The 13,095-nt window shown below is 44.0% G+C and overlaps 1 protein-coding gene and 1 long non-coding RNA gene across 9 annotated transcripts in view; one reads left to right on the plus strand and one right to left on the minus strand.

Annotated features, from left to right (window-relative positions):
* The window catches only part of ULK4 (unc-51 like kinase 4), a 620,462-nt gene that overhangs the window by 177,875 nt on the left and 429,492 nt on the right, over positions 1-13,095 (minus strand). For all 8 annotated transcript variants that reach the window (XM_037742907.1, XM_037742908.1, XM_017540957.2 and 5 more), the window contains one exon: positions 11,064-11,162. In XM_037742907.1, coding sequence (XP_037598835.1) covers positions 11,064-11,162 — 99 coding nt within the window. Of the gene's footprint in view, positions 1-11,063; positions 11,163-13,095 lie in introns of those variants that run through there.
* The window catches only part of LOC108312811, a 420,933-nt gene that overhangs the window by 127,995 nt on the left and 279,843 nt on the right, over positions 1-13,095 (plus strand). The window lies entirely within an intron of this gene.

A 13,095-nucleotide genomic window follows, 5' to 3' on the forward strand; every position in this document is an offset into this window, starting at 1 on the left:
GTACGGGACCTTAAAAATGACCATGCAAACTTGAAACATGCAAAATAATCTTAATAATGAATGGAGAAATTAGCATTGTTCCATGATCGTTAATTTTTTTTTTTCAAAATATTGAAAACCTTATTGTTATTATTTTTAGAGACAGAGTCCCTGTCACCCAGGCTGGAGTGAAGTCGTGTCACCATAGCTCACTGTTACCCTGAACTTCCGGGCTCAAGCGATCCTCTCACCTCAGCCTCCCAAAACACTCAGACTACAGGCATGAGCCACTGCACCTGGTCCTTATTATTGATTACAAATGTGTCCTTATAAATGTGTAGGGCAATAAAAAAACAGTAAAATTAATATTTATGTCGTACTCTATAATTTGAAACATTAAAAACATTGAGAATTAAAGCATCTTATTTCTTTGTAAAACACTTACCAAGAGTCGTTTGAATAGTGCCTTTCTTCTCATCATAGAACTTATGACATGGAGAGAGCACACTTTCTACGACTTGGTGAACTGTCAGCCTGCTTTCTAATTTGGGTCAACTCTCAACATTTTATCCTTTGCACATTAAGTGTCATGGATATTTCCCAGCGTTCCTTTAATGAGAAGCGTTTGGCTTGCATCACTTCCTTTGGGGCATCTTCATTCTTTCATCAAAACCACCTTCCTCCGTTATGCAAATAAGTTCATTCTCGCCAAGTTTCTCTGACTACATACGCAGAGCTTCTCAAATGGTAGCAGTGTCAGTAATCCTAGAGTCAGCTATTTCTTCTGTAACTCCACTTACATTCCTTTCAAATTTCACTGCCCAAGTGATTTTAATTTCTTTGCTGCAACCATCTTTGGACAATTCCTTCTTTTAATTATCAATTTTTGGACTGATATTAATATTAAATTGAAATTTGTGCATATCAGAACCATGCAAAGTAAAGACTTTACTTTTAGGATTAAGTGATATATCCTAATATTTTATTAACTTATATTAGAAGTGTTTTCTCACAAGATTAAATGTGCTTAGGAAACATGGTATTTCGAGCATCAGAGAATCTACCCTAAGAATGGAATTTAATTAATTTCCAATTGAACATATAGATTATCAACAAAGTTTTCAGTACTAAAAATAATGCTGTAAAGTACATCTGTTTATACAAATAATCCCGTACTTCTCTGATTAATTCCTATGCATAAATTTCTATAAGTGGAATGACTATTTTAAAAGGTATAAATAGTCTTAAGGCTTTTAATACAGATCAATTAACTATTTAATTTACCAATATATATTCCCACAGCCAGCTTTCCAACTTTCCTTTTCAAGAAAAAGTAAAAACTTGCATTTCATTAAATTTTCCTTTATTACTAGTAAACTTTTAGGTGTTTGATGAAATTAACATTGGGCATTTGTATTTTCGCTGTTGTGAATTACCTGCTAAATTTCTTTGATTACTTTTCTCTGGGAGTATCTATTTCTAAATGATTTAAGTGACTTCTTTATATATATATATATATATATATCACCTCCTTACAGATATTATGTCTCATAAATGAATTTGTTATAAGTTGCAAAACTCCAAAAACTATGACTTATTACCACTCTGCCCAAATTCTTACGTAAGTGAGATGTATAAGTGTAATGTTATACTAAAATTCTGATGTGTTTTTACTGTTTCTAATATCTAGTGTTTAGATTTGGTTATTAGAGTCCATTAAGATTCACTTTCCTCATTGAAGCACATAAAAACTCATCCGTTAATTATGCAAAAGTATTTTTGTCCTACAGTTTAAAATCAAGGCAAGTATGTTGAGAAAGAAAAGAAAATACACCTTTAAAACCCTTTTAATGAGCTGGGCTTTGCTTTTGGCCTGACCCACGTTTCACAGTTCCACACTCGATTCTTTCTTAAACCCCTCCACCTCCCATCTCTCACTCTTCGGTCTGTCCCGTTGCCCCAGCGAAATGTATTCACATGAAAGCACTGCTTCCTGAAAGAGGGCCTGAGAAGAAGACGGGAACGCCAGAATGTGGTCATCACGGGTGAGGGTGGCTGTCTGGAGGAGCCGGTCCTGGCACGCCTCATAACCCACCACATAAAAGAACGTTTTTCTACTTAACCTAGAGCGGGCAGCCTTGGCCAATAACAAAATGCCATTAAAAAAACATTGCTACATGACAGCCAGTCAAGACAACGGCATAAAATGTAATGGGAGAAAGCAGAGCTGCAGTTTCGGAGCCTCTCTTCCCTAACGCGACGCAAATCTAAACACTGAATGTCACGGCCCTGGGGACTTGCCTGGTAGAAAAGGGTACCAGTGCTGTGGCATCTATTTTGACTGCTCAGCAATGCTGCCGTGATCGCAGGGCTGAGTTTTTATGGATTGGAGTGGCTGTAAGCAAACCAGTTTTCCAGAAATACATGGGTGCCTGGTTAAGGTTACCTGCCCTTTTGTATCCTTTCTTGACAGTCAAAGATAGGGCTGGGGTTGTTTCAGAAATGCAGGCTGCCCAGTGAATGTCAGGGCAAACCCTACTAAGACGACGGCAACTTCTAGAGAGAAGTCTAAATGGTGCAACTGTAAAGTGAGTGAGCCGGGCTCATAAGCCATCCCCACCACCACCTCCTAACAGAGGCCAGCGCAGGACAGCAGGGGTGCCGTGGGCAAATTCTCGGGATAAGTTGTGCTTGGATCCACGTCTTTCCAGACTGACTCCATGCTCAGCTGCATGGAGAGTGCATGTCACGTTCGTTAGGTCTTCACTTCCTTTCCTACACAAACACAATTAAATCCCTTCTCTGTACCAGGCCCCAGAGTGAAACAAATAGATACATATGACTCCTCTCTTCCTGGGGTTTACAGTTTAGTGGGAGGGACAGAGACATAAATGAGTGATTTCGGTATGAGGTAACAGGAAGTGTTAGGACTAGGAGGCAGGGGTGCTGCGGAAGCCGGCTTCTGAGACACGCCCACCCAGTCTTTGCGGGTGTAAGCAGCTTCCTAGTAAAATAAGTGACACGGAAGCCATGACCCGAAAGCCAAGGAAACATCAGCAAAATGAAAGAAGAATGAGCTGAGGGAAACCAAGGCATGTTTAAAGAACTGAAAAAAGTTGGTACACAGAACATCAAGTATGACAAGGAAAACCAAGAGAAAGTGCTAGAAACCTAAGAAAGGGTCCAATTATCTACGATTTTGTAAACCTATTCAGAAGTTGGAGTTTATGAAGTCAATGAATGACAGGATGAGTTTTGTATTTTGGAAAGGGCGCTCTGCCTGTACCATGGAGGAGACAGTAGAGGGAGCGAGGACAGGCAGAGAATCCAGGTGGAAGGCTCCTGCGGTCCTTCAGCGGCAGGAGGATGGTGGTGGCCTTCACGACAGTGCTCATGGCAGGATGTGCCATGTGACGTGTCTGGGCAGGAGAATGGCCAGGGCTTGATGACACGGGACAGGCTGGTGAAGGCAAAGACAGGAATGATGCCCACATTCTGGGCTTGGGCAGTTGAGTGGAAGTTAGCTTCCTGAAAGCACAAACGGAGCAACAGTTTTACTATTCTATTATTTTTTTTTGAGACGGAGTTTCACTCTGTCACCCAGGCTGGAGGGCAGTGGCACCATCTACCTAGGCTTACTTCAACCTCCGCCTCCCAGTTTCAAGCAATTCGCCCGTGTCAGCCTCCCGAGTAGCTGGGATTACAGGCATGCACCATAACCCCCAGCTAATTTTTATAAATTTAGTAGAGACGGGGCTAAACATTATGGGCCAGGCTGGTCTCAAACTCCTGACCTCAAGTGATCTGCCCACCTCAGCCTCCCGAAGTGCTGGGATTACAGTTGTAAACCGCCAGGCTTGGCCCCAGGTTCTATTTAAAAAAAAATTTTTTTTTAGAGACCAGGCCTCACTGTGTTGCCCAGGCTGGTCTTGGACTCCTGAGATCACTCAAGTGATCCTCCCACGTTGGCTTCCAAAGTGGGAACAGTTCTGAGGAGGTACTTATTATGAGTTTGTTTTAACCCTATCGAATCTGAGGTCCTTATGGTGCATCCGGTGGAAATGTCCAGAAGGCAGATGGGCGGTGGCTACTCAGAAAGAGGGGTATCGCCTTTAAATGGAGTACTGACTCCTTAGCGGAGCTGCTCAGTACAGAACAAATCTCCTGGACTTGACTTGTAAAAAGACTACGACCTCGCCTGGGCTCCATCACCATAAACCAGCAGCACCGTAAAGCACGACCTGTATTTCCTGCCTCTGACTGTGAAGTCGGCAGGAAGGGGAAGGAGTACAGACAAGTACAAGTCCACCAGCATTTAAAAAGAAAACTCTGCTCATGCGGTTTGTGAAAGGAAGAAATGTATTAATAAAAATGGAAAACAGGCCAGGCGTGGTGGCTCACGCCTGTAATCCCAGCACTTTGGGAGGCCGAGGCGGGTGGATCACGAGGTCACGAGATCGAGACCATCCTGGTCAACATGGTGAAACCTCGTCTCTACTAAAAATACAAAAATTAGCTGGGCATGATGGTGCGTGCCTGTAGTCCCTGCTACTCGGGAGGCTGAGGCCGGAGAATTGCTTGAACCCAGGAGGCGGGGATTGCGGTGAGCCGAGATCGTGCCATTGCACTCCAGCCTGGGCAACAACAGCAAAACTCCATCTCAAAAATAAAAAAATAAAAAATAAAAAAAATGGAAAACAGAAATTGACTTTTTCAACACTGTGTTTTATTTTTATGTTAATTCACCTATTTTTAAAACTGGCACAGTGATCTCAGAAACATGAATTGATGAGAATCGTTAGATGCTCAGGCGACAGCTGGGTCTCCCAGCTACAGAGCACAGCCGCGCCGGCGCGAGCCGAGGACTGGGTCCTGCATGGACTGTCAGAGAACAGCTTTCAGTGGCCACAAAAGGCACACATGATTCATGGAAGATAAACAGAATCATATAAATTACTCTAAATCCTGGCACCTTTGATACATAATAAAGAATATTTTTAAAATACCACCTCCTATAAATTTGAAAATACCTATTTTAATTAAGGGACAAGGAGGCTGTAGCGTAATTTCTCATGTTAACTATCTAGCTTAAAAACGTATCTAGAATATATAGTTTGGCTTCTCATTTTCTTTTCTTTTTTTTTTTTCCAGAAATAAAACCCTTTGGTCAAACAATCACCTTTGCTTTATCTTTCCTTCAGGAGACACAGTCGACTTATTCTATCCTGTATTAGCCATATCTTACACTGTGGTTACCAACGGAGGGTTTGAAGTTCCCCCTGAAACTGTGAACTGTGTGCAGAACTTTGCATATAAGCAAGTCCAGGCATTTTTAAGGTAAGAGAGTCAAGAATAATCAGACTGTCAAAACAGACTTAAAAATCACTGTCTTACATAAACATTTCACTGCGGTTCTCCCACAGTGTATATTATAAATATAGGTCATAAATTATAGGTTGACAGGTTTCATATTCTCTAAGGGTAAGTAGGTTTACTTTCATAAGATCATATCTGGAAAAAACCTCAAAAGCTACAAGTTCATTCTGTTGCCTTTAGGCCAAATGCTTCCAAAATCATCCATGTCAGGTGAAAACTGAAAGTGTGTTTATTTTTCCCTACGGGAAAGCAATTCCAGCACCTCATTCTGTAACCTATTACATTTTTTAACAGCCACTGTAAAATTTATCTTTGGTCTGTATGTGCTCTACTTTAGGTCCTCAAGAGCCTTATTACTATTTTTCTTCATTTTATACACAGCTATAAATGCATTAATCTTTCCGAGAGAAGACATATGGTAGTGTTCTTGTCATGGGCCATTTTTAAGCCTAATGGTCCCAATGATAAATGAGTATATACTGTACACAGTGAAGCCCACACACATCAGGCCCACGTCCAGCCAACATTCCAGAACCTACCTATGATCCAGCTACATGTAACAGGAGTTCAGTGTCACAAAGAGCTGGGAGAAGCCTCTTGGAGGACAATTTTATTCCTGGGGCAGTCACCTGCCCTGAACACTGGGCAGCATCACCTTTGGGCTGTAGGGCTCTAAGCCAGACCGTGGAAGCCACAGCTCCAGTAGAATTCAGGAGAAAGGCAGGAAGACCTCTAAGCAGGGGGTAGGATTCAAGGAAACTGGACCCTGTGCTTTTACATATGTAAATATCCAAGGTAAGACGCCAGAAGACAATCTGGGAAAGGACAGGGAATGAGAGGGGGCCTCTGGGAGGACTTACAAAAATGAGGGAGGATGCCTGTGAAGAAGACTCCAAGAATCGTCTTATAAAGAACCCTCAACTGAGCAGAGGTCCAGCACTGGAGGTGGGCTGGACGACAGAGACAGAAGCGCTTTATGAGGGCAGGAGAGTCTACTCCAGCAAATAACAGCGAGCAGTGGCTAAGGCTAAAAATCAGACATAATATGTGGTCAAAGAGGAACTTCCTGAGAAATGACGCTTGAGCATGCTAGGCACCTTCCCATTATCACCTCACTTCATCCTCAGGCTCACAGGCAAAGAGTGCCCCACCCAAGATCACACAGCTGGGTGGCAGCAGAGCCAGACGTTCAGTCTGGGGTTTCTGACTCCAAATCCAGAGCTCCTGGCAACCTCTGGCCAGAATCGTAACATCGTCAAGTAATTAGGGGATAGTACCATGTATAAAAAAAATGGGCTGTATGAATTTCACGAACTATTGGTAGTACAGACCAATAAATCGTAATATTCCTAATATAAGGTTGAACCAAATGAAACTGCCACTTTTGTAGGCCCCAAATGGTCAGATACTGGCAATTTTATGTGATTCAGCGTAATAAAGGAATTAAAAGAAAAAGGGAATGTGTCAACCTAAATTTAGAGTGCAATTTGGGACCCTGTTGTGTCTAAATTTTATAAGAAACAGGAAAAAAAAAATGGTGACGGAAGAATACATAAAGTATGCTACTCAGTATTTACACGCAAAATTCTCAAATACCAACAAAAAACACCGTTTCACATTTCACGTTCTATGCTCACCTTCCTCCCTGATTACTGGAATTCCTAAAGTCAGCTTTCTGGGGAACTTTCTGATTTTGAACTTGGGAGACGCCTACTGCCCTAGGTAACATACCTCTGCGGCCTGCAGAGAACCACCTATCTGCTCCAAGTTCCCGGTTCCCACTGTTCATCTACTTCAGAACCTTCCAGAAAGCTCCACAGGCAGCACTGAGGCCACTCCAGGGTCAAGAACTGAGTTTGCATTTCAGGTTTCAGCTACTGCTCCATCTGGGATTTTTCATGACGGCCAACAGTATTAGATTATCTGGGAAAGATGCCTGTCCAACAAGCAATTCTGACAGAAGCAGATTCGTCCCGGAGGAGATGGGAGTATCCACCCTGTTTCCACGGAGAGTTAAGTCCGATCGCTGAACCCCAGCAATCAAACAGTATCATCAGGGCAGCTGCTGGAAGCAGTGTAAGCAAACCCAGGTGCATCACGGCCGCCGTGCTGGTGTCCTCGGGTTCTGAAGGTTGCATCATTTCTACTTCCTAATGAACTCTGCTAAGGAACTAGACACAACTACATAAAGTAGAAATGTAAAATATTTTATCCTTCCCAAACGAAAATGCTTTGTGAAGTCTACAAGCATTTTTGTCCATGTATGTGTCCGTCATAAATGGACAAAAAAGCCACCATCCTTAGGACAAAAAGGTAAAAAGCAGCCTCCATCCAGAACATCTTAAACTATGAGAACTGCATCGGGAAACGGCTCCATGTTTGAGCTAAGAATATCTTCCATTCATGAAACCTCCAAAACTTAGAAACAGCCAGAAGAGAATGGCTTTCTAATCAAAACACTGTATTTCAATGCGAATATTCTGAAACATGGAAGAAAGCTAAGAGCTTCATTTGCTTGCAGTTAATCCAGAGGCCCAGGTAGGGGAAATGTGGACTCTGAGTTCAGAAACTGAGCTCTCCTGTATTTTTATCCTTTGTAAGCTTCGGGGCACTTCTCTGGAAGGAAAGGATGGGCCTATGTCACAAGGAAAGAAGGGCTAAATAAGATCAACGGTAAAGCGCTGATAGAATCCAGCTCATGGTCAGCACTGGTTAATGGTGGTGCAAATGTGTAGCACTTTTTTTTCCTTTGAGACAGAGTCTCCCTGTTTCACTCTGTCGCCCAGGCTAGAGTGCAGTGGTACCATCACTGCTGGCTGTGGCCTCACACTCCTGGGCTCAAGCAATCCTTCCGCCTCAGCCTTCCGAGTAGCTAGAACTACAGGTGTGCATCACCACACCTAGCCAAATCTTAAACATTTTTTGTAGAGATGAAGTCTTGCTATGTTGCCTAGGCTAGTCTCAAATGCCTGGATCCAACTGATCCTCCCATCTCGCCCTCCCAGAGTGCCAAGCTCCCACGACGAGGTACCCTGCCTCGCCTGTATCAATTTTTATATAGTTACATTTGTGGAGCACATAGTATATGCTGGATACTGCTCATTCAACCCTCATAATAACTTCATGATCTAATTAGCTTCGCTAACTCCATTTTAGATGAAGAAACTATGGCATCAATAAATTAACAAATATTGTTACTAAATATTTGGCCAAAGTCACACAGCTGGTAAGCGGCGGAGCTATGCTGAACCCAGGCAGAGGAACTCTGCATGCAATACTGACTTGCATTATTTTGATCGTTCATTTATATCTACTTTATTTCTTATATTTTATCTTCCATGTAATGTCTAACTTGTAACTCCATGGAACATGGATATCATGGAAAAATTCCATTTAAGAAAGGGCAGCTTCCCATATCGTCTAGCAGTTAGAAAAAAAATAAAAAGGAAAGGGCAACTAGATGTTCTTAACTAGAAAGGCGATAGAATTAGGCCAGGCACGGTGGCTCACGCCTGTATTCCCATGGCTTTGGGAGCCCGAGGTGGGTGGATCACTTGAGGCCAGGAATTCGAGGCTGGCCTGTGAAACACGGTGAAACCCTGTCTCCACTAAAAATACAAAAATTAGTCAGGTGTGGTGGCGGGCATCTGTAATCCCAGCTACTCGGGAGGTTGAGGCAGGAGAATAGCTTGTACCTGGTGGGTGGAGGTCACAGTCAGCTGAGATTGTGCCACCTCACTGCAGCCTGGGTGACAGAATGAGACTTTGTCTCAAAAACAACAACAAGATGATATAATTGGCAAAAATATAAAGTTAAAATTAATTAAAGTTAATCCAAAATTCTTCCAAGGAACAATAATTTGATTTTAAAAGACTGGGAAGTTTTGTAGACAGTGAAATTATATGTTTAAAACAATTTTTTATTTTTTGAAACAGAGTCCTGCTCTTTTGCCCAGGCTGGAGTGCAGTGGTACGATCTCGGCTCACTGCAACCTCCGCCTCCCAGGCTCAAGTGATTCTCTCAGCCTCCAAGTAGCCAGGATTACAGGTGCACACCACCACACCCGACTAATTTTTTTGTAGTTTTAGTAGAGATGGGGTTTCACCATATTGGTTAGGCTGGTCTCAAACTCCTGACCTCAAATGATCTGCCCACTTCAGTTTCCCAAAGTGCTGGGATTACCGGTGTGAGCCACCATGCCTGGCCAAAACAGTTTTCTTTAAGGCAACTCAATTTATTTTTACTTTTAATGTATTCATATTATGAAGAAAATTCATTTAAAAAATAACTTAAAAAACACAGATATTAGCAAAAAAGCACAGGCAAAGATGCTTAATATTACTGGTCATTACAGAAATGCAACTGAAGCCACAATAAGATACCGCCATCCACCTTTCAGGACAGCAAAAAAAAGTTTTTTAATAATAATTTGTAAGAAAACATTCCTCCCTCTAGGGTGAGCGTGACAGTAAGATTTCTCAGTAGGGGGTGCCAGAGGAACACAGCCGGGGTCGGACACTGCTGCTCCTTCTGGAGGCTGCGCTTGGTAAGTGTAGGTGTGATGACTTTGGTAATGAACTGCCCTAACCATGTGCCCGGAATTCACAGCCCCACAGCAACCCTCAGCCCCAGCCTAGCCCGCCAGCCTCATCCTGCTGCCCTCTCAACATGCATACTGTGCACTTGCACCCCAACTCCCCTTGCTGACGGGTCTCCTGCAGAGGTAACCCCAAAAAGCGTGCCAGGCTACCCACCCACAGTGGCACCCGCCTCCCTGTGTGCCTGCCCACTGGCCAGCATTCCCTGCACCCTGGAGGGTTGCTTCCTGCTTTCCCAAGGACTGTGGACCCGGTCTGCTCCTGGCAACCAGCAAACTTCACTGTGCCCCCAGTGAGGTCTAACTCACAGGCCCAGGGAGATGGTCCCCCTTTCAAGTTCATCCTTCCTTGAGTATTTTCCCTCAGCTTTAAGGTACCATACAGAGAGTTTTTAAAATCTTACAGTTACTCTTCTATAGTAGTAGCTTAATACTATTTAATATCAAAATGATATTCAAATCACTGTGTGGTTTCTATTTCCTGATTGGACCTAGGCTGATATAAGCACAGTATCTTCTTTTTGCCGATAGAGAGTATCTGCTAATAATGCATTTTTTACTGTTTTTATTTTTTCTTCTAATTTTACTGTAGTATTGTGGTTAAAAAATGTGGTCTATACAATTCCTCTTACTTGGAATTTACTGATACTCTTTTCATGTAAAGCATGGTCAGCTTTTTAAAGATGTGCTTCAGAAAACCGAGATTGAGAGGGTATGCCCTAAGTCTGTGTCTGCGCTTTTGCACTTCTGGGCGAGTCCTGCGTGCCAAGTATAACTCTAAAATATCTTTTTGAAAAGAAACTGATTCCCATAGTAATTCCTTCTTCCTTCTTGGAATTCATTTGTTGCATTTTTCCACCTCACATTCGTTAAGAAAGTAATTTGATTTGAGAGTCTGCCTTACCTAAATATCTATTTAAATGAGTAAGCCACCTGGTTTTAAAATAGAGATTTAGTTTTCCAGGCCAAATAATCTTCTGAAAGTTCTTTTTGGCTCTAGTTTTGAAGGGAATGAAAATAACATAGAAATTCAAGAGGTCATGAAATTCAAATAAAATTACTTCAACTTCAGTCATGTTCCAAAAGACATACAAACAGGTGAGCTCTTACCAGTGGAACGAGCAGGCTGATGAGGTCTGTCAGAGGCTTGCTGAGCAGCAGCAGGTCTTCGGCAGCCTGAGTGTCCTTTCCTGAGCCAGACTTCTGGGCCTGGAACAGGGAGAAGAGAAATGAAAGAGGGTCTCGGTGGCGAGTCAGCTTGGCTGAAGGAAACAGGACCACGCGGTCTGGCAGACACAAGGAGCTGAGGAAGCATCCTACCCCGGTTCCCGAGGACGGAATACATGGCGGCCCCAGAAGAGATACCATGCTTCGTTGTAACACAACAAGGAGTGTAGATATTGCCACTGCCGCCAGCTCAGGCCACAGAGGCTGGCCTGCACAGCACACAGATAAAGCAGTGATGGTGAGGTCCCATATACGGCAGCAGGCAAGCACTTTGTCTTTGAGAAGGAGTCTGGCTCTGTCGCCTAGGCTGCAGTACAGTGGCACGATCTTGGCTCACTGCAACCTCTGCCTCCTAGGTTCAAGCGATTCTCCTGCCTCAGCCTCCCAAATAGCTAAGATTACAGGCTCCTGCCACCACGCCTCGCTAGTTTTTGTATTTTTCGTAGAGATGAGGTTTCGTCACGTTGGCCAGGCTGGTCTCTAACTCCTGACCTCAGGCGATCCGCCCACCTCAGCCTCCCCAAGTGCTGGGATTACAGGTGCGAGCCACTGTGCCCAGGCAGGAGCACTTTATCTTAACCACCATCCAGAGACCAGGTGCTGAAGAAAACTGAGCTTTAGAGAAGCTGGGTAGTTTGTGTAACATTTCACAGATAATGGGTGATAGGGACAAGGCCAGAGGACCAAAGCCAGGCTGACTCCAAGTCTCAAACGCTAATCCCCCCGAGCACATTCAGGCACATTACGACACACGCCAAGTGCATTCTGCCATGCTTTCCTTCTCTACATGCACACATATGCTCCAATGACATCTAGAGTGTTTGTCCAATATAGTACTGCATGGAAAGGCTTCCAATATGGCTGTACATTCCTGCAGCTGTGTAGACTTAAATGAATGAAAATAAATGAGTGCTTTCTACATTGTGTGTCTTCTCCCAGGGGTTGTATAGATTGTCTAATTCTGAAGGAGACTTCTACCATAGAGATGAATAATTTTATACTGAAGAAAGGTACTGATTATTCCCTCGCATTTGCTATGATATGTACACATTCACACTCTTCCTCTCTGTTTCTACTTTTACTCCGAAGAAACAAAACCGCTTTTCAATAATGACCTTTGCCAGAGCCAAGAGAGCAGGCTGCGCTGCGCTGTCCTTCACCTGGACTCCGGGCCCTTCTCATAAACTCGCTTCCTTCTGCACTTCCGGCCTATGCACAGAATTTAAGTTGCCTCTTTGGATCAGAAGAAGCTGACTGAAAATCGGACACCTGCCTTTTAACACCCTGCACGTCTCAACAGGTGAGGAGAACGAGGGCCATCACCAGCTTGGAGCTTCCCTGAGTGACGTCATCGGAGACGGAGAATCTCCTTTCAGGAAACAAACATGCAGCACTACCCAGAGGCCTGAACCTTCTGGAACGCTGGCCGCTGGTCCCTTGCCTCTGAAGCATGATCTGACATGGAATATTAGACTTTCCGCATCACCACATTATCCCTCAGAGCAGACCAATCTCCTCCTGGGAGAGATCGGGCCGTCCTGCAAGTCAGCAATGAGGCAGCAGCGAGGGGAGGGTGCCTCCTGTCCAAACACACAGAGGCAAGCCAGTGGGGCCACAGCCCAAGAAACACCGTGGGGCTTTTTCCACCAGGATGTCCCCTGGTCCTCCAGATCCTCCAAGACCTACAGGGTGGGTCACAGTCACCAAGAAACATCGACCCCACCCACCAGTATCCATGTGCCACCTCCTTACAATTTTGCCCAGAGTTCCAGAAGAAGGAGAAAGCTACCGCTGTGCACAACAGAGAAGTGGCACAGAAGACAGGCAGCAGAAACCGCACCCTCCCCACAGAAGGACTGCCCACAAAGGGGGCTCTGTGCAACACAGACACCGACCTGGATGCAGCAGCAAGCAC

The sequence above is a fragment of the Cebus imitator genome, unplaced genomic scaffold, assembly GCF_001604975.1.
Source record: "Cebus imitator isolate Cc_AM_T3 unplaced genomic scaffold, Cebus_imitator-1.0 Scaffold129, whole genome shotgun sequence".
Classification (NCBI taxonomy): domain Eukaryota; kingdom Metazoa; phylum Chordata; class Mammalia; order Primates; family Cebidae; genus Cebus; species Cebus imitator.